At 39.1% G+C, this 26,279-nt stretch overlaps 1 protein-coding gene across 1 annotated transcript in view; it reads right to left on the minus strand.

Annotated features, from left to right (window-relative positions):
- Nucleotides 1–6,022: 6,022 nt before the first annotated feature.
- cgnl1 (cingulin-like 1) overlaps nt 6,023–26,279 on the minus strand; it is a 35,333-nt gene continuing 15,076 nt past the window's right edge. Inside the window, exons 9-19 of the mRNA XM_088412953.1 lie at nt 18,784–18,990; nt 18,609–18,713; nt 18,380–18,532; nt 17,069–17,239; nt 15,204–15,365; nt 13,771–13,860; nt 10,293–10,376; nt 10,005–10,129; nt 8,792–8,900; nt 8,553–8,716; nt 6,023–6,995 (exon numbers count right to left, since the gene is read on the minus strand). Of these exons, the coding sequence (XP_088269079.1) occupies nt 6,842–6,995; nt 8,553–8,716; nt 8,792–8,900; nt 10,005–10,129; nt 10,293–10,376; nt 13,771–13,860; nt 15,204–15,365; nt 17,069–17,239; nt 18,380–18,532; nt 18,609–18,713; nt 18,784–18,990 (1,524 nt within the window). The 3' untranslated portion in view covers nt 6,023–6,841. The remainder of the gene's footprint in view (nt 6,996–8,552; nt 8,717–8,791; nt 8,901–10,004; nt 10,130–10,292; nt 10,377–13,770; nt 13,861–15,203; nt 15,366–17,068; nt 17,240–18,379; nt 18,533–18,608; nt 18,714–18,783; nt 18,991–26,279) is intronic.

Genomic DNA, 26,279 nt, shown 5'->3' on the forward strand with positions numbered 1-26,279 from the left:
ACCATAGGGAAATTCCTCTCTGGTCCGGTGAGGTGAAGGTCGGTGTGTTTCAGCGCGCAGGTTCCCACTCAGCACAAGCAACACAGCGGGGTCATTGTTCAATTCCCGCCTGTGCGCTCCACAATTCACCTGACTGACAAGCTGCTGGGTTCCTTGGCAACTGGGCTCGCTCTCTTTCTGTCTGAGCTCCCATCCGACCTGTTGGGCCACATTTCACCTCCCTTGCTTCATCTGTGAGGGAGCAGGCCTGGCAGCGGGCGGGGAGGGCGGGCCGGGCCCTCCCACTCGGCCCGGGGCAGGTGGAGCTTCGAGGTGACAGCTCCTGTGGCTCAAGTCACCGGAAAGAATCTTGACACGATCTTGACACAATGAAATGTAACGAGAACTTTCTACTCCATGACGACGAATGCTGAGAAACAATGTTGCCAAAAGCAGAAAATCAAATGAGGGCTGTAATACTGGTTTGTACATTGCATCATATTGCAATTTACACAAACCTGTCAGGCATAGAATCAAGTCAAGAATTAAGTATTGCATTGAGTTTGGGTAATATAACACAGTGCCTGAAGATACAATTAAAGCCATTTAAGTTTTTGAATGTAAGCTGTCATTTGTCAGAATACTCTGACTTGCAGGCGGAAATCTAAGAAGGAAGGGAGCTCCGTATGGCAGCACTGAACGCAACTCAACTCACTTGATCACAAGCAGCGTGTTGGTCAGTGAACAATTCTTCAAAAAAAAAAAAAAAAAAACAATCATGCAGCATGTATGGTACTGAGATTGATATTACGTTTTAGGAATTCGAAAAAAGCTTATAAGTCAACCAACTTTAAAGAAAGTAAACGATTGTATAAGTGTAAAAATTGGTAACCATTTGCATTTATACTATTCCAAAATGATTGCTGCTTCTAAGCTTATAATTAATACAAGGTGCATTTTATAAGTACAAAGACAATATACCTTTACGTGGACATGAACACCAAGTTGTTACAATTTGTGTATAATGTTACACAAGCGAGACTCTAAAATATAACACAGTATGGCACCTGTTACAGGCAATGAATCATTGATGACATTCGCATTACTTTTTCATGTAACCAGTGTGTGTGTATGTGTGTGTGTGTGTGCGTGTGTGTGTGTGTGTGTGTGTGTGTGTGTGTGTGTCTGTTTGCGTGCTTGTGTATGTGATGTCGGGCAGACAATTGTGGTGAGAAGTGGCTCACATTCCTACCCTCACGGGCCTCCTGACACTCCCTTCACATACACAAAATATCTGGAAGAAGTAATGGTGAAAACAGTTCAAACCCCAATGCAAAAAGCTCTTCTTTTTTCTCCACAAAGAAAAAAAAATTATAATACAAGTGGTACGCCAGCGCGGTTGACTTTGTTAATGAATAACCACATATCAAACACTTAAGCAATCGGTCAACAGGAGGATGGTCAGTGTCACGTGGATGCCTATCATAGACACATACCTTACATACACAGTAGATATTATTCAAAATATTATTCAAATCCTGTAATAAATACTCTTTGCCAAAAGGTGGTAGCACAGTTCCTCGAGACCAGCTCTTAAGGGGTGTTGGACTGTGTTTGATTAGAATGACTTTAAATTTTTAATATATACATTTTTTGCTGATGATTTGCTTCGTGTGTGTCTCGCCTTACAAAAGCTGGAAAAGTGTTGTATTAAAGTTATGTTTTTGGATTTTAATATAAGATAAAATTGTCTTGTTGCTTTATATACACAATATTTGTGTGATTTTATATTTATTTTAACTGTAAAATTATACAGGATTGGGTGAGTAACTGTACCAGTTTTCAGAATCATTTCATTGTCTTATATGATTCTGAAAACTGGTATAGTTCCTCACCCATTTCTGTGTAATTTTACAGTAATTTTACAGTCAAACTAAAGGTAACTAAACTAAACATCAACATATCTTTAATACAGTGCTAAAGCTTTTAAGCTGAGACACACATTTTTTTCCTTTGGAAAAATCTTAAGGCACACACACCATCAGCACAAAACGTATATATATATATATATATATATATACTGTATGTATATATATATATATATATATATATATATATATATATATGTATATATATATATATATATATATATATATATATATATATATATATATATATATATATATATATATATATATATATATATATATATATATATATATATATATATATATATATAAACAAAATAAAGCCTTCTAATCAAACACAGTACAACACCCCTTAAGGGCTTGTCTCAAGGTACTGTGCTACCAACTATAGGCAAAGAGTATTTATTACATTATTACATAGCAACACACTACTATCAGCCAGCCAACAATATGTTTCAAAAATTACAAAAACTAAATAAATGTGAAATCGGATAATTTCCCACAGCACACCCGACTATATTCGTGGCACAGTGGTGTACCACGCCACAATGGTTGAAAACCACTGCTCTAATACACAATAAAAGACGCCATTTACAGGCAAAAGACACTGACATTCATACTATTGTGTTATAACATTTAAAGCAACATGTATGTGAACGCAAACGGTGTGGCAACACATGTAACCAAACAGTATATATAGTGGATCCCGATACAAGGGGATGGCAATCAGGCTCGCACTGACATGGCAAAAATACACATATGATTGAAGTCCAATGAAATGCATTGGGGGGAAAATAAACCCAACCATTAAAAAAAAAAAAAAAGCTGATAAACAACTTGTGTTTTCCATGAAAATAAAAAAAAGACATAAATTAAAAACAAATTCAAAATACATTTCTTGAAAAACTGAAAGCTATCCCGTTGATGATACCAGTAAGATTGTAGTATTTTTTTAGGTGTCGTTGCTACGTGGCCGCCACACAAACAAATAAACCAAACAATGTTGACAATTAAAATAATGACACTCCTCCACAATGCCGTATTGTTTCTGAAACGTCCTCACGTGACCTCAGAAAGTGCTAGAAGTTGCCATTTCAGGAACATTTTGAACATCCTTTTAAAATCCTTGACAAAGTGAGCACAAGTGCTTTTTGTCTTCTTTGAACTTATTGTGAATTTGTGTGTCAACAAAGTGAGCATTACTAAAAATTGTAAGGTCGAATTTTTAGTGCCAACTGTAAAGGAAATCATGTGTAAAAGAAGCTTTGGAGTTTTTGTCTGGACTTCATCGACGCTTACTGTGTAGCTTGCATGTCTTTTGAAAACACATCCAATAAGGCAGTGATAGATGTTTACTTAAAAAAAAAAAAAAAAAGTTCAAAAGGATATGCACGGTACTTGAGTTGATCGGGTTCCGAGCTCAAACCGATGACATCAAACTAAACATGCGACGCAAGCCTCGGGCGATGAACGAGTCTGCACAGCAGGATCAACCTGCTTTTATAGTTTGTGTGTCTCATTCAATACAGCAGAACTTCCCGAACGCTCATGTCGAAAGGTCCGAGGTCACAAGGTGAAATGCTAATGAAATCCAAAACAGATGGATGCTCATATTGATATCACATTGCTGTTTAACAGGCTAAAAATCAATAAAGGATGTCAGCTTTAAACTCAACCTAACTAAAATGAGTCATTCTCAAAATGTAGCTAGTTAAAGCTAGCTAATTAAAGAATGATTCACTTGCAGTAACTCAAGGTGTGCATAATAAAGTGGCTTGAAAACGTTTCACTTCACGTTTCTTTTTAATATCAGATTTCATTAAGGGAATATCCATACAGGTGGTGTTTCAGAAAAAAAAAATATCAGCTTCACAAAAAGTCAAATACAATATTTTGTCATGTATTTAGCTATAAATAAATACGATTGTTTACTTTATGTTCAATTCAAGAGCTTCTACCGCGGTATAAACAATTCATTTTTTTAATTAATTATTTGAATTGAAAAAAATGCGTTTATTATGGCCCGGTGAAACACAATTTAATCCTCTCAGATGATAACATTTTTATTGAAAATTTACAGCATTATCCAAAGCACTAATTTCATTCCTGAATTTTTGCAACTTTACAGCAGGCAATGTGTCATTCTCACCACAGGAGGGCAGCATCACGCTATTAGTACGGTAATTCATGGCTGCCAAAATGCTAGGTTTGCTCAATCTGAATGAATATTTTAAGGATATCAAATACATGTTCTGTATCCTTGATAGTGATGGTTAGTTTTATTTCTTTGTACTCGTATGTCTTTTTATTCACTAATGAGACAATTTCGTGCATTAGAGTGCGCTGACTAGGTTGCTCTAGTTACTAGACGGTGCTCCATTAAATACTTTTCTGTTAGCAGGCCATAGTCATTCCCCTAGAGCACTAAAATGTCTTTACTAGTAAGAACTCTCGTATAGGGATGGACCAAAGCTGGATATCAATGATATGAGATAAACAAACATACAGCTTTCCACACCAACTTGTCTGCATAGTCAAACGTGGCTCAAGCACTTGTCGGAATCCCAAGAATGATCACCTTGTTCTAGTTAGTTCACTTTTCTTGCTGAGCCACGTTAACTCGCTCTACTTGACCCATATGAAAGAGGGCCACTCCAAAGGTCAGTTTGTTTGTCTCACACTGAATGGGAACCAAAGAAGGTCACTGACAAAAGGGCCACATTTATTCACTTTCGTCTCCTTGAGAGAATTGACGGATTTTCTTTTTGTAGCTTTTGCGAAAGAAAGTGATCATGATGATCGATTTTCACAAGAATGACAGAGCCTGAAAGTAAGGACAACACATCAGACACGACAGAAAAGCACTCATTCTGATATGTGAGTGGATATCAGTAATGACAGTTAGAGACTTTCTTTCATTGATGCCTGTGAGGAAAGAAAACTTCGCTTCTGTGTGAAAGTGTGTTTCATTAGTGTGTATGAGAGTTTAGAATAGTAGTGTGTGAAACAGCATTAAGTTGGGTAGTGCATGGGAGCATTTTAGTAGCGTGTGAGGCAAAGGTGGGCTCTGCCACTTACGTACAAGTTTCAAGTTGTAACCTTCAATTCTTGAGCAAGTCTCAAGTCAGTGGGAAGAATAAAATTAGGCAAATTGAGATGTCTCCAGATTGAAGTCGGTATTTGGTTCAAACAAGTCCTAAAATCTTGTTAGGTCACAAAACTGTTCCAATAGTGTTTTGCGTTTCACTCGTGTGCTAGCAACAAGTTTGTGATATGCATATTTGAAATGTGTATGAGAGTGCAATCGTAAGAAAACGTTTCACTATTGGTAGTCTATCAGTACTGTGCATGAGTGGTTCATTACTGTGAGAGCATTTCAGTAGTGTGTGAGCACATAGCAATTGTATTTCCATAATGACCGTAAAAGCATTTCAGTAGTGTTTGTTTCACTAGCGTATGTGAACATTACTGTGATAATAAATGTTGAGGAAGTGTTGGGCAAGTTACTTCAAAGCCGTAATGTATTATTCATTACTTATTACTGTCATTCCAAAGGAATTACTTACATTATAATATTATTGTATTTGAAAAGTAAAGCCTTACGCTATTATTGCATTACTTTTACGTGAACTCTCACCAACATACCTGGAAATGTGGATTTGGCATTCTAAGTGTAACTCATTACACATTCAGTGGAATGACCTCAAACTAAACTTTAATGAACTTACGTGATCAAAATTATCCCAAATAAATATTATTGCTCCCTTGGACTTGTAAATGCCTAGTTCGTTGGAAACGTGAATAAAAAAAACATGCAAACAAAACGACCTAAACAAAGTTCTCTGCATAACAATACACCAGCGCCATCTCAGGGCAACCAAATGAACTGCATTCATATTATCAACTGCTTCTATTAATATTATAAAGGGTTTAGGTTTTTTTTGGTTGCCTCTATATTATAATGCATTGTAACGCCTTACTGTCATTTGTACCAGGTCAAATATTAATGCCTTACACTACCGCGTTACAGCAAAAAGTAATGCATTATAGTAATTGCATTACTTTTGTAATGCATTACTTACAACACTGTTGAGGAAGGAAATGAGCACAAGCGATAAGACAGAAGCAAGTTTATTAGTCATGGCAGAATGTTGAGAAAGGACGTACGTACAGCCTGTGTACAGAGAGGTAGTGGCAGGAATGAGCTTTCAATTTACTTTGCAGCCTATTGCTTCATTAAAGGGAGTGCAATTAATTACAGTGACGCAACACTTCTGATTGTCAGTTTATCACATTCCGTCAGGAAAAAAAGATGGATGTTACAGATGGTACGCCAACAATCCTTTCAGACAAAAAAAACAACAACAAAAAAAACAATATGATTTGTTCATCGACTGATTAAAAGGCAGATACGGTACATATTTCAGCAATTGTGTAAAGGGAGTAAATATTTCAGATGTATTGAGATATAAAAAGAATATAAAACCGTGTGTACAAGGTCCCTCATTTACCCTTCCCTACAAACCTCATCAAAGCCAGGATTTTTTTTTTTGTTCATATAGACATGAATAAATAAAAAAACATCCTTGCGTCATATGTCCATACCTGCCCATAAAAATACATTCCATTTAAATGACAAATATAAAAAACAGAGCGATACATTTGAAAGGGATATAAAAATAGAGGGTGTGTCATGCAAAGGCAGTCTTGTGCAGTGCTTTCAAGTTGGTTGCTGATATTCTCGCCACACTTGAATATGAAAAATACAAAGCAAGTAAAAAGTATTTACACATCTCTTCCCTTCCAATGATTCCAGAGCTGCTCAAATAATACTGAAGCAATTCAATGATCTCTTGCTGCCGGATGGAAGTTTTTTTTCAGTGCAGTCATATAGTCCAAAAGTGAAGCTAAACGGCATTGGCGTTTTTGTTCCCCTACATGCTGAAGGTGGACAGGAGGTTGTCCTGACTGGACGAGCGCTTGTAGCTCGAAGTGGAGCTGAAGTAGGTTTCCCCGTCTGTGCTGATGTCATCGTCGTCGTCGTCGTCGTCCAAATTGTTGAGCAGCGGCGCTGAGGTGCTCTTACGTCTGCCATCGAAAAAAAACAAACAAAAACATTTGGTGTGTGAACAAAGTGTCATTCGTAACCCAAGGGCTGCCTGTACTTCCGTGACACTCTTTTAAAGACGGTAGCACACTCTTGTGGCATTTTAGGGTGTGATAAAATTGAACACAAAAACAAACAATCCTTCGGCATATCCTGTAAACAACACCTTTTGCAGAAACCCAGCCGGAATGACTCATGAAACACAGTAACTTACGAAAAATATACGCCTCAAGAATAAAGAATATTCCTTAAAATGTACATGCAAAAAAAAAAAAAAAAACCATACATATTTATTAAGTTATGCACAGTGTTAAAATCATTGCTACTTGCTAATTTGCATACTCAAACAAGGATGATACAATCGATTGTTGCTTTGACCTGATATTTCAACGACTACCGTATTTTCCGCATTATAAGGCCCACCTAAAAGCCTTAATTTTTTTTAAAAAGCTGATGGTGCGCCTTATAATCGGGTGCGCCTTATACATGGATCAATATTGAGCTTGGGATTCGTAGATGGGGAATGAACCGATAAAGTAAGCTTTACCTGTTTCTTTCGTGTGTTTACAGTTGAACAAGCTAGGTCATATTGACATTGAGCTATTATGCTATTGAGAGGTTAGACTTATTATTGAAAAAAGTTTTAAAATATGTCATTGATTGAGGGTGCGCCTTATAATCCGGTGCACCTTATATATGGAAAAGGTTTTAAAATATGTCATTAATTGAGGGTGCGCCTTATAGTGCGGAAAATAGGGTATTTAGTAAATTGCTAGCAAATGTTTTCGTTGACCGGCTGTGCAAACTGCATTTTCATGTTTCCCATTTCATCACTTGGGTGCGACTTGTTAAGTGATTCAACAGATTTGTATCTTGTCTTGTTTTTTGACAACATACCTGCACAACAGCCTCTACTTTGTCCCCGTCGCTACTGAGATACCATCACACAAGCAATGTGAAGGAACTCTTGTCAAAAGAGCTTCATCTTCGAAAGACGACGCAAACCATCATGGCTGGCCATCAACTCCGTGTTAAGCTGTACGTTCGGTTCATTATTACCATTACATTCTCTTTTACTGGCTTTTTCTTCCCATTAACTGGCGGTTTCTGTTTACTTTCACTTAAAAACCAAACATAGATGAAAATGCGGGACGCATCTGATTGGGTAAATATGCTCACAGTTTGCAGATAGTCACATACGTAATACCATGATTCTCAATCATACTATCACCCGGCCCTGCAACGAATGTATTCGACAGGACAGGGTGCGGTGAGGTTGACAAATACGGTACGCTGTATATATTACTGTGCAATAATATTACATCAGTTACTTGCAGTACTTGTCCTGCTTTTTGTTGCTAACGATGATTAAAGCTATGTATTAGTTGAGTTATTGTCATTGTTATAAGAAGACATTATCCAAAAATGATTCTTTACGAGTACCAGCAGCACTAAATGGGAGCGGCCAATGCATATAAACGGTAATAGGCTCCAGCCATATTTGCTGACTGTGTTGTATGGTGGCGTTTCTTCTTTACCTCATTTCGCTGCGCAGAGACTTGAGCTGACTCTGCAGCTGCTCGTTTGTTTCTTGCTGCTCGTCCAAGTCTCTCTGCAGCTTCTTCTTGCTGTGCTCCAGTCTGTCAATCTCCTCCTCAGCCTCGTCCATCTGCCTCTTCAGGGCTTTCAGGCGCAGATTCAACTATGGCACACGCAAGCGTGGGTCAAAACGCCATTGGTTTGGCCGGACTCGATGGGATGAGCGAGTTGTTCATACTTGATCCTTTTGATCCTGCATGGTGTTGTGTTCTTCCTCCACTTGCATCATCACCTCCTTAACCTTCCTCTCAAGCCTGCGGTTGGACAATTGCAGGTTGGCACGTTCCCTGAAAGACATTTTCCTCAAATTTCAACATTCAACTTCATGCTTTTATAAAAGGGTTGATTGACACTGTGGACATTTGATAGCACTTTTTTTCAGACCGATTCCAGTATGAGTACTCAACTTGAGTAGTCACCGATACCGAATATTGAAAATTCCCCCAGAAAAGAATGGCAGATCGTTTAAAACAGGGGTATCAGACTCATTTTTATCGTGGGCCACATTGTAGTTATAATTTCTGTCAGAGGGGCGGAATGACTGTCAAGTCAAAAGAATTGTAAGTGTGTTCCTCACACAATTACCGAAGTTACCTAAGTGTACTGGCTTGTTTTTTTTTCCATTAACTGGCAGGATGAAAACAGGAAAAATAAGAGAGGAAGGAATGTGAAGGAATGAAAGAAGGGGAAGAGATGAAGGTGAAAAAAGGAAAGGGACAACAATTGAAGAAGGGAGGAAGGAAATGAAGGAAAGAAGGAAGCAGAGAAAAGGAGCGAAAGAAGGAAAAAACACGTGATGGAAGGGAGGGAGGAAGAAATACGAAAGGAATTTGAAGGAATGAAGGAAGGAGAAGAAGCCCCGTGATTTAAAAGAATATAGCATTTGCCTCAAAATGTCATCAAATTATATAAAACTGCACCAAGAGAGCTGATGCCAAGAGAGTATGGGCTGCCATTGCGAGTGCCGATACTTTGAAATAAGGCCAGGTATCGGTTTCATACGAAATACTGGCCCATCCCTAATTGGCGAATCTTTCACCTAAAGCAAAAGACAAAATCACTTTGTCAGCAAATGCATTTTCATGCAGACAGAGATTGCCACAAATGTGCCCAAACACAAGAGACACAAGAGACCCAATCCATCAAGAAGATAACTAACTAACTTTCCATTTCAAAATTATTGAGTGCAGCTTGTGTTTTTTTTTTTTTTAAACAAACTAAGGACAAATCAGGGAGCGCGTATGACTCACTGCATGGCTTGAGTTAAACTTCAGTATCTTATTTACAGGCTGTTCATCATTCACTCCACAAACTGCATCCTCACTTTCAAAACATAAAACAGCCTTTGTAGTTCCATCCCTCTCAACTCCCACTGTTCACTTTGACCCCACCTCTCCTCTCCTTCCAGACGCTCCTCCAGCTCATGAATGCGATCCTCCAGCTGCGCAACCTGGCCCACTTTGCTGGATTTTTGCGAGCCCTCCAGATCAGCCAGTTTGTTCTTCAGGTCTTTATTCTACAGAGGTCACACAGAAGAACATGTGAACGTATGTTTGTGCTCTCTCACAGGAAACGGTTAGGAGAGGACACGTCACAAGCTTAGAATGATAATGAAGAGACACAATATGGATGACATTGTAGTGTAGCGTGGCCTTTCTTGAACACAGCAGGGTGTGTACCTGTCTCTCCAGAGCCATCTTGTCACACTCCGCGTCCTGCCGGCCTGCCCTCTCCTGCATGAGTTCAGTCCTCATCTGGTCAACCTGTCAAGTCCAGACGCGGTCACGGCTTCACAATTACTGTGACACACTGTCTGCACGAACCCGATCTTGTTGCCAAGTACAGTGCGCCGACAAATAGTAGCCTTGTCGTCAAAGGCATTAAAGGAGAGACACTATGGGTAAATCGGCACGCCGGATTGTCTGGTTTAGCCGGAATTTGAATCCATGTTCGAGACGTCCGATGTCACCTATCATCAGTGACACAATGTTGTATGAGACAACATATATACAGTAGTACCCGATGATACTTCATTTTAATTCATTCTGTTAACATGCTTGTAACCCAAAGATCTAAAATAATCTTTCCCCATTGAAATTAAGTGTGCTCCAGCCTCAGCTCTAAACAAAACAGCAAAAACATTTAAAATGTGTTTGTAGGAAGTAAAATAGCACTCTACGATAACATGCTTCACAAAATCATATACTAAATTTAAATGTCATCATACACTAAATGTATGAATAGAATTTGGGGAATATAAGAGTTTTAGTCCATCATGACTAAATCAATACACCTAATTTCCGGTGCATCTGATTTGGCTAATAGGAGGAAGTACTGTAGGAGCAGATCACGTAGGCAAAGAGTGGCAACAAAAAAATAACAATAACATGTCTCTTAACATTATTCTATAAGTATTGCTATACTGTCAGAACATGTGATACTGCAATAGTATCCATTGGTGCAGGTGTTAAAAGGCCACTTCCTAAAATGTATGCGTTAGTCAGCCGTTGGTGTTTCCCACGATGTGTTAGCATTACGCTAACGGAGGTATGGACAAAGTTATAAGTTGATTCAAATGTGCAATATGTAATATTCTATTTTTTGTTTAGTTTGGCAGTGAAACTCTGTCCGGAGTGGTATTATATAATATGGAGCCTCGTTTTTTTAAGATATTAACTGTCTGCCAAACTGCTTGCTTGTTTGTCAAGTGAGTTAACTTTTTAAATTTATTAATGTAAATTTATTAATTACAGTCATTTCTTATTATGTACCATTTCTAGTCAGGATGTTAAGGGGATGCTAAACTTATTTAGCAATTTATTTTGCCTGTACTTAATTTGACAACTACATTAGTCTTCATGTAAAAGAAATTTCGAAATACATTTTTCCACGTTGATGTCGATTGAAATTTACATCACATGTACTCAGGGCTCTTGTATAAACCAATCATGGCTTGCAAACGTCTCATGATCAAACCCAGAAAACAGATGTGTCGTGATTGGTCATTCATTACCCGATGATTTAGAACATGTTCAAAGTGTGTTTTAAAAGCTATTAATAGTGACTTGAAACAATATTAAATTATCATATTATAGAACAAATATTAACTTTTTTTTCTGCTGGAATTGGCATTTGTTTAAGATAAGTACCTGTACATTTACGCAATTCCTAACCCAAGCTTAATTAAAATTTTGTTTTCTCCTCACAGGACAAGTGAGCAAATGACCTTACAGGCACAAGGTAGGCTCAGACCAATGCAAGGATGAAAACCAATCGATTCGTCCACCAAGATCCTTTTTTTTCCTGCGATGGGAGTGTAGAATCGGTGATATTTTATGCCAATTAGCAGTTGACAGTCGGGTGCTGTGATGAGCGATGGTCCCCATAAAGGAGTGCACCCAGCGCTGCGCTTGAGGGAGCTGAATCAGCAGACTGGAACATGCAGTGAAACTAATCAGCTTTGTGAGAGGCGGCGGGAGAGGAGAAGGGGAGATTACTCTCATTTAGACAGGAGGGGAGCACCTGGTGCCAGGAGAGACGCAGGTGTTCCTCCTGCTGCCTCCATAGCCAGACGCCCCCCCACACGGCTACACACACCTCTGCAAACGTATGTGTGTGTGTGTGTGTTTGTGTTGTATGTCCAGCCATTTGAGCGTGTATTCCATATGCTTGATATACAGCATAAGATTCACCAAAAGTCACGTTATTTAAAACCGTCCAAATTTGTCGAAACCGTTCCCCTCCCACGTTCTCTGCCTTAGCGGGCAACTGCAATGTGCAGCTCTCTTTGTGTATCATGAGTCCTCCTCTGGTGCAGCAGCCAATTCCTGCTTTGTGGGCTTTAATATCAATGTCATTTTGCTCCTGCGGCTAACTAATGCGGGTAACGTAGTTAACATGTTACCAGGGAGCGTTTTACGTGATATCGCTTGAGGTAGGACGCGAGCAGTCTATCGAGCTTGAATGTGGGTAACGAGGCGAACCAATTGAACTTTTCCCCCCGTCCAAACAAAAGAAGTCAGCTGTCTGGGAAGTTTTCAGCTTTTGAAAACGAGCAGGCGACTTTATGCATATGTAAATATGCAGTTATTGTATATAACTGGAAGCTAACAAGGGGTCTAAAAAACTGAATGCGTGTAAAAATATACCACAGACATCAAACTTTACCCCATTGATGTAAACCATCGTGAATCACTGCTCATAACTCAGTGTACAACCTTTAGGAAGCGTTCTATTCTATCAGCGTGCCAAATTGTATGACTGTCGAGAGCAATGAACACATTAATACATGGATCTTAAAACTAGATATTGAGAAAAATGTTCACAAGCTCGCCATGGTGTTTGTACGTGTGAGGGTGCAGTCTTTTAGTCAAACACTATGAGCACTCAACCTCTTGGACTGAAAGCTCTGAAAGTGTTGCCGTGACAACCGACCTGAACCTAAGCCACTTCTTTGTCTCTGCCAAGATATTTTTTTTTTCAAGTTTAAGCAGATTTAAAGTCTCCCTAGACTAAAAAAGATCCTTACAAAAATGCATCCCATCCTAAGTGAAAAACTTGTGAATAATTGGGCTGAAAAAGAAGCTGTGCAATTCAACATTTTACAGTGGAAATGATTGGACCAAAAGGATGTTGTTACGCAACAGGCGGAGAAAACAACATGCTGAGTTCTCGTCGGATACTTCATTAAAAGTCCTTGAAATCAAAATGAACCGAATAATTTGTAAGTGAACTCTGCAACCTGAACCCTGCCTGCATTTTTGACTTAAAAGGTCTTTTACGCCTGGCAAGCTGCCAAACTCACACACTACTAAGGTGACACTCTCTTAGAACAACCCGCACTTCTGTCTGTGTGTATTAGTGTGTGTGTGTGTGTGTGTGTGTGTGTGTGTGTGTGTGCATGTGAGTGTGTGTGATGTACACAAAAGCACTAGTCAACACATTCAACTTGTGAATGGGTGAGATGTTGCTGTCATTCACATATTAATGGCTGCAGACGTGATGTTAGTGGGGGGGGCGGGGGTGACATCTGGATCTCATTTCCAGGTTTAGATGGAACAGAGACACAGCTGTTTGAAGTAACATGAGCAGGGACAACAGGCCATTGACCCAGCTGAGTGTAGATAATGAATGCGTTCAATGTGTCCATGTGTGTACCTGCTCTCTTCCTCGGTCTAGCCTGTCCATCAAATGGTCTCCGTTCTGACGCTCCTCGTCCAAGTCCAGCTCCAGCTGAGCGATTCTGTCCTGAAGAAGGTCACATTCGTTATTAAATAATGTATAGCATCCCTCTAAGATGAGTACACCCCTCACATTTTTGGGAAATATTTTATTGTATCTTTTCACGAGGTAACAAGGAAAAAATGGAAATTTGCTACAATGTGGTCAGTCTGCAGGATATTTAATGTCCCTTCCAAATACATAACTACACAGCCAAAAGTATCTAAATTGCTGGCAACACAAGAAAGTACCGTACATGCTTCAGAATACTGGTAAAACGTGTCAATATTTTGAGCAGCCATCATTTTGTTCGGGCAATGGATGTTGCCACTTTTATAATACTACACTTAAAATGGTGATCTTTTTCGTGGCCTTAGTTTGGACAAATGCTGTGTTTAATCTCTTTAGGCAGTAAATAAGTCACTTGAGTGCGCTATATCGGAGAGCAGTCGGATTGCCTTTCAAAGCCACTTTAATCGACATACAGTATATGACTTGGCATACATTGATACGCAACAGGCGGAGAAAACAACATGCTGAGTTCTCGTCGGATACTTCATTAAAAGTCCTTGAAATCAAAATGACAGTCTGAGAACAGTTGCTGTTCCAACTATCACTTTTGAACTCATTCAGTACCAGCCTAATCAGGACCCTCCTCAAGCCCAATACAGAAAAATGAAAAAATACATATAAATAGATACCTGGCATTGAATTTCTGGACTCCTAAAATAAAAGGCATTATGGGGTTTGTGGGCACAAACTTAACAAACTAGGCTGTCTCAAATAAGTGTTCTTTGGGTCGGATGTCACTTTGCTTTCGTAAGGGTACACAGTAGTCTAAAATCTAAATGGAAATGTGCTATTTGCTCTTTTCTGTTTACATTTATTATTCACCATGAAAAAAATAATTTAATTAACACCAAAAGACTCAATATCTGCAGCCCTACAGGGGAAATACATGATGCGCCAATACATTCAAATCACGTGTCAATGTTTTTCTGTTTTGAAGAAAAGGATTACATTTAGGCAAACAGGTCAAAGTTTGTAAACACTCCAAATAACAATTATGCCATATGCTGCAGTTAACAGGAACTGTATATGTTTTCTTAAGTTATTTCATATTGGGAAATTTTTGGGACATTTTTGCACAAGATCCTTAATTTTGTTACAGTACGTTTAGTAAAAAGAAAACAGTTAAAAATATTTTAGAGCATTATTTTCTACTAGGAATTTTGCAAAAATCTTGCCTCGTTCTCGAGGATACATTCTCCGGAGACAACTCATTCCATGGGATTTGTATCAAACATGCAAACGGCGTGCAGACTTTTTTGTTGGTATAAATATGCGATCAATTTTTCGGTGTACTGTACCTCCATGAGTTTGAACTGTCGAGTCTTATCATCTTTCGTGTGGGAATAGGTCTGCGCCGCCACCTCCATTTCATGAACCTTTTTCTCCAACATCTTCTGGCTGAGCACGGCCTCATCTCGCTCTTGCTCACACTGACGCAGGTCTTCCTCACGGTGTAACAGCTACAAGAAAGGACTAAAGCATAACTATACTGTATATACATACTGTATATCTTAAAAGTGTCACTTCTTCCCTGAATACATTTTGAGACACTGACAAGTTGAAATGCAAGCCGAGAACACTGTACATCATTTTACTGTACATTGCACTGTTTCATAGTTTTATGAGAATAAAGTTGTACTGTTGTGAGAAGATTGAAAAAAAAAAAAAAGTCTGCTTGTAATTTGGTAAATATCTGCCAAATTCACATGGGTGGAGACTGTTGAGGCATCATGGAGCAGCTGGAAAAGCAAACTCAGGAGAGCTGACGGAAGGAGGATGTGAATCCAGCCAGCACAGCTTTCACAACAATGATATCACAAGCTTGGAGGTTCTCGCTTTGCTTCCTCCGCAGCAGCTGGAGAACGACGCATCAGCATGAATGTAGGAAGAGAAAAAGGAAAGACCTGGATGCTGACCTCCCCCACAAAGAGCATCCATATCAGTGTGGCTCAAACAAACACGCTCGTCTCCATCCTCAACATGAAGCCAAGGCCTCATGTGAGATGAGACGTTTGCTTTTTCAAGTAATCATCATATTTCTTTGCCTCTCCAGACATTCATAAATCTGCCTTGCTGTTCGTGAAAAATGTGAATAGCACTTGTCAATTGGATCAGTCTAGTATGGAAAGCCTTTTGAGCACTGATTCTATAGCCTTGCCCTCCAATATTACATATCATACAAAATACTCAGTAACAGTTTCTGGCATGTGCAGGAGCACAGGTAATGCTGGTAACAAACATACAATTGTAGGCAAAAACATCACTTCCATATTTGTGAGACTGTGCTGATTAACAATAGAAATATTGGCACTCACTAGATTTTAGCTTGAACGCCTCACGTCAAATGACCTTGTTCTAGATATATTCATTGTAAGGCCTCGAATCTCTGCCGGAACAGCCACCTTTTTCTTCACTGAACTTTCTTGCAGACGTACACAGAAAGGAAGAAAGACTCCTCACAAAAATAGGGAATATCACAAGTTTGGCATGAATTCCAATTAAATACAAGAGTGACAGAAAATAATAAATGTTCTAGCAAGTTATTATAGCAAGGTGGACACGGCATACCACAACAATACTTAAAAAAAAACGAGTATGCAAAGACCATCTTGACATACAGCTCCATCGCTTGTCATGGATGATGCTATTTGCGGACATAAAAATCATGATTCAACCTAAGTAGATCCTTTATAAAAAATATTGGGTCGATTACTTTAGAATAATCGAATAATCCATTGAAAAAATATTCTATGGTGACAGCCCTAATCTATTGTATACATCATTTTAATGAATACTGGAACAGTGTGGTCCCTGTAAATATCTGCCCAATGCCCTCCCTTATGTAAATATTGAATTTATACATAAGAGAAAAGAAGACGGAGCTCTTTAACAACAATAATTCCCATTCATCAATATCTGCAGCGAACAAAAACATTCCTGACATTCCAACATGTGTGACAAGGATGAATTTGTCACGTGCAAATAGTGCATTGCGATGAAACAATGTTAAACAGCAGCCAACTATGAAGCACATGTTGATGCCAATGAGGCGTATCGGTCTAGATGTGTCACAACATATGCTGTTTTACACAGGGGCACAGTTGGTCTGTTTAACAATAGTCTTCACTTGACAATAAACTACACTGATAAAACCAAAAAATACCTCCTCTTGCAGCGTTTGAGCAGCCAGCAGGTACTTGTCAAGCTCCTGGCCTCGCTCTTTTAGGAGCTTCTGCAACTCCGTCAGCTCCCGGCGGTTCTTCTCCTTGTAAATGTCAATCTGTTCCTGCAACTCCCGTGTTGACGACTGCGACACGTCCACGATGTCATTCATCTGAGGGCGCAAATGGAAAAAAACGAGCTGAGTTAGTTCTGTGATGGTTAAAGTGCATATGAAGTTCATTCTTAAATTTCAAAATCCGGACATCCCAAACAAGTTGCAATCACACTTTGTAGCGAGTGTAATAGTTTTTTTTTTTTTCTATTGTATTACATTTAAACGTACTAACTGCAGCTACATTTATTAAATACTTTATCAATTTCAAGTTTTCAAGCAGGGATTCGAATTTAGCATCCTGTTTCTAGTCGGGGTTCGGATTCCAAAGAAGGTTGTAAAAGTGGAGTGGGCCCATTTCTTTCTTCCTTCCTCCCTTCATGCTTGCTTCCTTCTTTCCTACATTTTCCACCCAGTATCAAACATTCAAAATGAGTGCCGATCTGATAGATGCCATGTCGCAAGTAATTTTACAATAAGATAACAAAAGTGTTGTCAACCATTCCAAATCTACTTAATTAGTGCGAGAAACAAAGAAAAAAAGGAACCTCACAGAAATACCTTATGGAGGATGATGTTCCCATTGTATTACAGCACTAACAATCCTGTCAAACAATTAACAACCTAGCACAGCTAAAAATACAAATACAAGCTGTTCAACCTATTGCATTTAAAATGATCAGACTAGTGCAATAAAAACGTACAATTGTGTCAGCCTGGGTTAGTTGAGCTGATATAACAAGAACGTTTTCTGTCATGTAACATACAACCACTAAGAAAAGTCAAAGGGCTATTCCGATGGAGTAATATGTTTTTATACAAAAGGTATTAAATGTCTCAATAGAAAAAGCACACAGTTCGCCGAAACAGCTATTTGCTGTGAAAGATGTTACAAATGCAAGCCATTTGAAGAATTTCAAGCACACGTGTGGGTTCCAGCAACATTTGAAAACATCAACTCTGCCCCTAGAGGACAGAAGACTTACTTGTAGGCACACCAGAGGAACAAGACTTTCCAGCTTCTTTAAAGTGAAAGTCAACCCCAAATTGTTGTTTTCAATAATATATTTGCTTCGCCTAAACTAGTCTAAACGCAGTAATCTTTGTGGGGGACATTTTGCCATTTGTTATCGGCAAGAGGCAATCAAATGAACTAAGTAAAACTGAAACGTGATTAAAGGTCTGAAGAAAAGCACACGCCTCTTTCTGAAGTTTCTCCACTGTTCGGTCCAGCAGCCGTCTTTCATCCTCAATGTCATTCTTCATATTCTTGAACTGCTCCTTCTGAGCTTTCTCCTCTTGAAGACTCTCCTCCAGCTCCTTGTGTTCGATGCTCAGTTTGGAAAAGTTCCTCTAGCAAAGCGTAGATTTATCACATTAACAGAAGTTTCGACTTGTAGGAAAGCAATGAAAGGGGAGAGCTCCTCACCTGCACATCTTCAAGTCGTAATGTCAAAGCTCTGTTAGCACGAGACACCTCCTCCTCTTGCTCCTTAATTTCATTTAAAGACTCCTCCAGCTGCTTCTTCTCTTTCTGTAAAAGTTCAAACATTTTATGATGATCTGCAGCTCTCACTTAACACGGAAAAATGTTGCCACGTCACCTCCATCCGTGCCACGCGGTCTCCCAGCTTGCTCTCCTGCAGCTTGGCGTCGTCAATGATGCGGTTAAGTTTGGCCACTTCGTTTTCCAACTCCTGCGCCCGCTTGCGCAGCCGTTCCGCCTCTTGGCTCAGACGTCCCGCTTGGCCCTCCAGCGCACCCTTGGCCGCCTCCACTTCAGCTTTCTCCTGGACGACCGCTGTGCTGCTCTGGAGGTGACAAGGCAGACTGGCTTTAGCACAGGTCAAGCCCACAAGACGGAAATATGACACACAATGTGAAACTTGACATTTCTTGATATTGTGAATTTGGCATGGATGCCATGGACATGTCAAAATGTGAAAACATGAATAAAATATTATTACTAGTCGTATAATTATAACTATTGTGTAGTTAGGTGATGAGGTCTAAACCAAAAACTCTTTTCTTGCCGTGTCAAGACAACTAATGCAAGGCTAGCCATTTTCAAGTCTTCTTTTACACAACCCGGTATGAAAAAAAAAAATCATGAAAGCTATCTAAATACATTCCTGTGATCAAATGTGGGGATTCTTAAAAGACAAAAATACGTCTTTGGGGTCATTCCATACCAAACCACTTGATGGGTTGAATTTGAAATAAACCAATTTTGATTTGGATAAAACTTGGTGCATTTGTTGATAGTGGTAGCACAACACTAAAACTCAAATTTTGGGTCAATTGGCTAAGGGGTTTGGGAGCTATGCTTCACTGAATTTTGACATTCTTTGGCTGCCTTCCTATAAACACTTTTATCTCAGGACCTCCTGAGGCAATCCTCACAAATGAGGTATCGTTGGAAAAGAAATTCAACAATGATTAGCATGACAAAATTGGTTTAATAATGAGTTGACCTTGAAATTCACCTCGTGTATCATGTGATCTTGATACATGGAGGGGGGGGGGGGGGGGGGGGGGGGGGGGGCACGTGGAGGACCCCAGGCAAAAGGATTTGTTTTTGTCATGTGAAGTATAATTGTGATAAAATAAGTATTGCTGTTGATGCAATTGTTGTTTTTTTAATTAGACAAACCTGCATAAATGCTGTAAAAATTAGTTAACAGTTGTTGAAAGTTGGTTTATGTTGCTTTTTCCTTTTGGCAATGTTAAAAAAGGATAGTTTTAGTCATGCAATTTTTATAGATGATAATCTTATTGCTGGTGGAGGGGGGGGAAATGTTTTCTCTTTCCTGAGGGGAGCTTTGCAAAACATAATTGGGAAGCACTGGATTAAGTGAAGTTAGATCATTCCCTACTGTACACCTGATGACCTCTCACAACATTAATGGAGTGGGATGCAGCGCCGAAGAGTAACTACTCCCCTGACACTGTGATTATGATCGTGAGATGGAAGTCAGCGCATAGAGTAAAAGAGGCAAGTGGCTTAGTGATCATAAGCGACAATTTGTGTGTCATTTAGGTGGAATGTCAGGGAACAGGTTTGGGACTACGCTCTTTATCTCAACTCAGCTCAAGGCCCCCATGTGTACATGTATCTGCCAACCACCAGCATAAAGATCCACAGCAGAACATACAGGTGCATACAAGTGAATGTGTATTGTATATGTATGGAATGCGCCTGAGTTATGAAGATCCGTCACATTTTAACATGCAAGCGGAAGTAGCTACAAGATGTAGCCTTTCTGTGAACTTATTCAAAAAGATGTTACTCATAGTGATGTGGGAGTGATTTTTGTAGATAACATAAAAAGCTTTGTCAGCTTTTGTGAGATCATCACAATGTAGCGGACTGTGTAATCATTCTTGTCAAATATCCTAGGGGCCTTCCTTTTAGGCTGCCTGTTGACGACACTTATGATTTACACTCCTATGCGTTTGACATAATGGTGCCAAGTATGTCAGTACCTGTATGCGTTTAAATGTACATGCAAATGAATGTACATGCAAGCAAAGAAAAGTGTGACCGACATCTTCAATTGTTACACTTGCATACTAAGATCCGATTAATCTTGCCCAAAAGGCTGCCCTAGAAATGATGAACAAGAAAGCACTGCATTAATTTAACGACTTGTTAATTATTGTGATGGATTTCTGTAGTTTACAAATGCACTGCATCATGCTGTTTCCAAATGCTGGTTGCCTTACTTAATGGCACAGGCCACAAAATGAGGTAAAGTGCCAAAATATAATGTAAGATAACTAAAAAGTTGAAACTCGTATCAGTATGACTGACTGAGTGAGGTTCTACTAGAAAACAACACTTATATGACAGTAAAACCATTTCAACAATGTCAGAGAAACAGCAGAGTAATATTATTGAGTTAGTGTCTGTTTTTTCTTGGTTTTGTTCTGGGTTTGTGTGAATTTGCAGGTATATTCAGCCAATACTAATCCAAGTGTTGATGCCATTACTATACATCTGTAGTAGTGGAAATAATTTAAGGTAAAGCCAGACTACAACACTTTGCCAACTACAGCTGGTCCTCTGCAAAATGTTTCTAAACTTCTGTCACACGGTGATAGTTGAGGCGGCAAGTGCCAATTTCCTCGAGTCCTGTCGCTGGCCCTGCTTCAGACTAAGACATCGCAAAACACAAATGCCTTGTGTTTCAGGCTGTATTTAAGTCAAATGTGAGCCAATACCAAGCTTGAAATAAGTACTTGTACCCTGTATGGGTAAAAAGAGATACAGTATTAATAAAAACAGTGCATCACAATTGGTGTATCCCTAATATCTTGTGCATTTTAGTTTGGTTGTATACCGTGCGATTTTTCTTGTCAAACATGTAACTTGGCTCACTCAAATTTGGAAACTTTTCCATAGTATCATACCGTGGTTGCATTTCTAAAAGAACCCCATAGATTCCGTTGAAACCTGAAACATTAATATGCAAATTTGAAAGGCCCCACTAATCGTGCTGCCGCTACTTGGAACAGACACATTTCTCCCGTATGAAGAAAAGATGACACACACGTACATACCTCCCAGCTTCACTGCTGACAAGCCAGTCGGACCAGTTCACAGAGTCATTGCGCAGCAGCTCTCAGCTTCACTTGTGACACCCTTTTCATAATTCGCTTCAGGTTAATGCATTTTGTAAATAATAGAAAATATTACACTGTAATGCTTCCAAGAAAAACACGAATCTGCATCCATCCTGAGGGAAATGTCTTCGAATCAAGCTCGCTATTGGTTTTGATTAATATTAGCAAGTTACAGATTTTTCATGAAGTTCACATGTTATTTTTACGACTTTAAGAATAACAGGACATCTATGAAACGGTTACAGATTAGGATTTGGTGCTGTAAAAACAATAACAGTAAGGCAGGTCTCTATAATAATACATAACTGATAGGATCAGTTAATACTTGTGCACACAAAATCCAGCACCACTTCAGCACTTGACTGGCCCAATTCCCACACTGCGTCGAATGCACCCACCACAGACCTGTTAAGTGACAGGTCACTGGAAGGAGGACTGCACTCACATTCACTAATAGAGCACAAGATTAGGTGCACATTTCAAAATCTAATTTAATTGTCCAATTCAAGGGCAGCATTAAAAAGATCCTTTACAAAGATAACAAAGCTCAGTTAGGGTTCAGAACTCAAAAGTCAGAGAGTAATTAAGTGATCGATTTTCATTTTAATTGTTGTCCTCTTTGCTTTATTATTCATGCCCAAAGAGTTAATCAGTGAGAACATTCCTCAAGCTTACCCACCCAGCAATAACTGAGGGATTAGTGGGACTAAATAAACAGTCAGTTTGTAAAATGCATGAATTGCAACTCTTCAAATGCAATCAAAAAAGTAAGTGTCAACATGTGAAAACATGAATAAAAATACTACTAGTCATTTTATTATGACTATTGTGTAGTTAGGTGATGAGGACTAAACCTAAAACTCTTCTCGTCTCCCAACAACTTTCTCCTCCCTTTGCGTGACTTGGGACGTGTTGTGTATTCAAAGTATTTGTATAAAGTTGCACATTAACTGACTGCAGCGCAGTCTCTGAAGGACTGCACTGCAATTTGTGACCCTTTAAATCATGTTGCTATTTACATTCATTATGTCAGGTTAAAACTGTACTTAAAATGCGATATTTCTGTTTCAACAATATCAAAGGAAAAACCTTAAACATCACTCATGAAGCAATGATGAAACATGTTTGGCTAGTATGACGAAACCAGACTCACAAAACAGACGTGCCATTTTTACCACATCAAATGAAACGTTTCACTACCGCCTGTGTAAAAATGCATTACGCCTTCGATCACACTGATTTTATTTTTAACGACGACGAGCTGTTTCCAGTTTTCTCATTTCCTGTTAGCGCTCACCGAAAGGAACATTTACTGCATAGCAGGAAGTTCCTAAACGCATGATTTCCCCCATTTGGAAGCAGCTGCAAAAACATGCAAACCGATGACATTTTGGCAAATAGAACCACCATAAGCAAGCCCATCTGTAAACAAAAATATAGATGACAGCTCTTGTAGTTCTTGCGCAAGCATTTCCACATCCTCCCTCGGGGCATCTTTCATTAGCAAATTGTCACCGCTTGTGTCCCTTAAGGTTCATAATGACAGACAACAATGTGACCCATATTAACTGGAGACCTGAAGCTAATGGAAGAGGCTCCATCATATCATCGCAGTTTTGCTTGCAGGTATTCAATGAATATTCTTTGGTAACTCGTCACAGATATTTCATGTCGTTGCGTATATAAACAGATATTTAACTCATTCACTGACAGCCCGGTAAATAAAGCACTGCCGTTGTCGTCAATGGCAGTGAATGACCAAAAAAAAGGATATATTTTAGAATAGATCAACTGATCAAAGTCTCATTTTCATTTCCAGGCAGCCAAAAGGTTAAAATTGTAGTTGAAGTGTAAATAAAGCCTTCATAGACAATGTGCACTGTCACTAACATGTTTTCATCAAACTAGCTAGCTTGCGCATCCCACTAAAGCTGTCAACAAATAAGCCATAGATCCTAGAATAAAAAAAACAACAACTTTATTTGTATAAATGCATGTGGCAACTAATAAAAGTAAAAAAATATATATATATACACTATGTTACCATTGAACACAAAATCAAACAGAAGACTGCCTTATGTAAGTTGTGTACAATGACGTGGTCATGACATCTAGACACCGGCAAATGTAATCCATCATCCAAACGGTGAATCTTCACAAAATATAGTTCATTGGCGGTTTGGGGATCTCTTACTGTTTGGAGTTTATTTCTACTTTTAATTCAATGAGTTTCAAGCAAGTTGTCAAACACACAAAGCACTCCTCTGCTGTGTTTACAAGAGAGCGGAGGACCGCTGCTCTCCAAGCCCACAGGCAAGAACATTATAGTACGGTGGTCTATCTGGAATTTGGGCTTGCTGCTCACACACACACACACACACACACACACACACACACACACACACACACACACACACACACACACACACACACAAAGAGAACCTTTACCTCTAAGAATTCAAAAGTTGGGGCATTTGCCTGTCAGGTCACCATTAATTGCATTAACTCAAATTACAACTGTTGGCTAAATATGAAGACATAGCAAACTCAACAAACAACCATGACTGAAACATCAAATCTAATTCCTTATTTTGTGAAAACAGAACTACCATCATAAGACTCAAAGCATGCAACCTTCAATTAAAAATAAAATAAAATAAAACTTTGATCTTACACCCTTGATCTTTCATCTCACAGTCAGAACAAATGAGTTGTTGACTGCCCAAAGTCAGCTGGGATAGGCACCAGCAAGCCTGCGACCCTTGTGAGGATAAGCGGCTCTAGAAAATGGATGGATGGATTTGTATTCATAGTTTTGGGCTTCTATAGCCCGAGTGCAAAAACAAGAAAAAAATATCCTTGCCTTTTTTCGCAATGGGCCTGACCTCCAATACTTATGCAAAAAACTGATCTCAGCTGCTCCTCTTCTAAACGGCACTCAAAGGCCTTTTGCGTTTTAACCTCTGTAATACATACTGGACAGTTTTTGAGAGATGTTAATATTGCCGCATGTATAAAATCTCATTTCCTGATATGCTTGTTATGCAGAGGGACAAGCAGTGAGTCCATGCTTTCTCCCTTTTCCACTCTACAGTCACCTGCTTGTTAGTCAGCTACTAAAGCAAGGCTGAGAGCGACGGCGCTATCATCAAATGCACAGACTCAGGCCGTCTCCTTTTGAGGGGAAAGCTCTCCAGACTGGGAAAGTTTGATGATCAGACAGTGGAAGTTCAATTCACACCCTCCTTGAGTTGACTCAAGATATGACACTACTGCCAGCAAAATGAGATGCATTGACCTAAGCAACCATAGAGATGCATTGACCTAAGCAACCATAGAACGGATATTAAAAAATCTACACAACCCTGCTCAAATATTACTGTATCTGTGATATAAAATAATGGCACCAAGATAAATATTTTAAAATCAAATTCACGTTAAATGGGAGTCAGTACACACCTACACCCATTATAAGTGTTTTGTATTACCCCAAAATACATTTCAGATATTATATTGTCAAATACATAAAATAGGCACAGTCTATTGTATGATTCAAACAATTTGTTAGTCAAACCATTGCTATATTTTTTATTTATGATGTTTTGTGATTGTACACATGTATATTATATATACGTAGCACTTACTATACTATTTTGATACCAATTTTTAATATGTATATACGATTTTGATGTTTTTACCTGGGGTTTTCCACACATTAGCTAATTAACATAGGTTTGGATTGCCCTCCAAACGGCGAATTCGCCTAACGATCCCAACCGCGGAACGGATTAATCTCGTAAACCGGGGGGCCTTGGCTTGTCACTGTGGCATAGACCCTAATGACTGAAAAAGCCTGACACGCTGAAAGCTGCTGACTGATCACACAAAGAATCATCACTTCATGGAAACTGATGGAAAATAATACACTGGAGTGTGCTTTCTTATTGTAACATCAGAAAGAAAAGGTAACTGTTGGATGTCATTTTTTGTTGACATTTGCTTACTTTATTTTTAATCAAAATCAATTGGGTAATGTATTCTCATACTATTTACAAAGCAGATATCGCCATCCTGAGCCACACACCTATTATCCAGATAAGGGTTCTAAACTGTAACATTCAGAAATAAACAGTAGGATTGCGAAGCAGTATAAAGGAAGAACTCGAAAAAATATGGTGGCGTAGAAAGCCCACTTTTTAAAGACTATGGGTGAAATGTATAAACGGCACAAACAGAAAATCAGAACCCAAGAGACTAGGTGAAAAGGGTTTGCAGGGTGCACATTCTCCACTTTGACCCCTGACATTCCTGGAAGCAAACCAGTCTCTCCGCTCATGCACCTCACCCATCCACATTGCTTGCATACCAATGTGCGCCGACTCCAAAAGATCCCATTCCAAAAGTGCACACGTTTTTAATTACAGAGTTGAGGGCTTAGACGGGACTCCTGAAATCAAGTTGCTATCCATTTCAG

This window comes from Hippichthys cyanospilos, chromosome 4, assembly GCF_059441005.1.
Source record: "Hippichthys cyanospilos isolate Australia breed blue-spotted pipefish chromosome 4, RoL_Hcya_1.0, whole genome shotgun sequence".
NCBI lineage: Eukaryota > Metazoa > Chordata > Actinopteri > Syngnathiformes > Syngnathidae > Hippichthys > Hippichthys cyanospilos.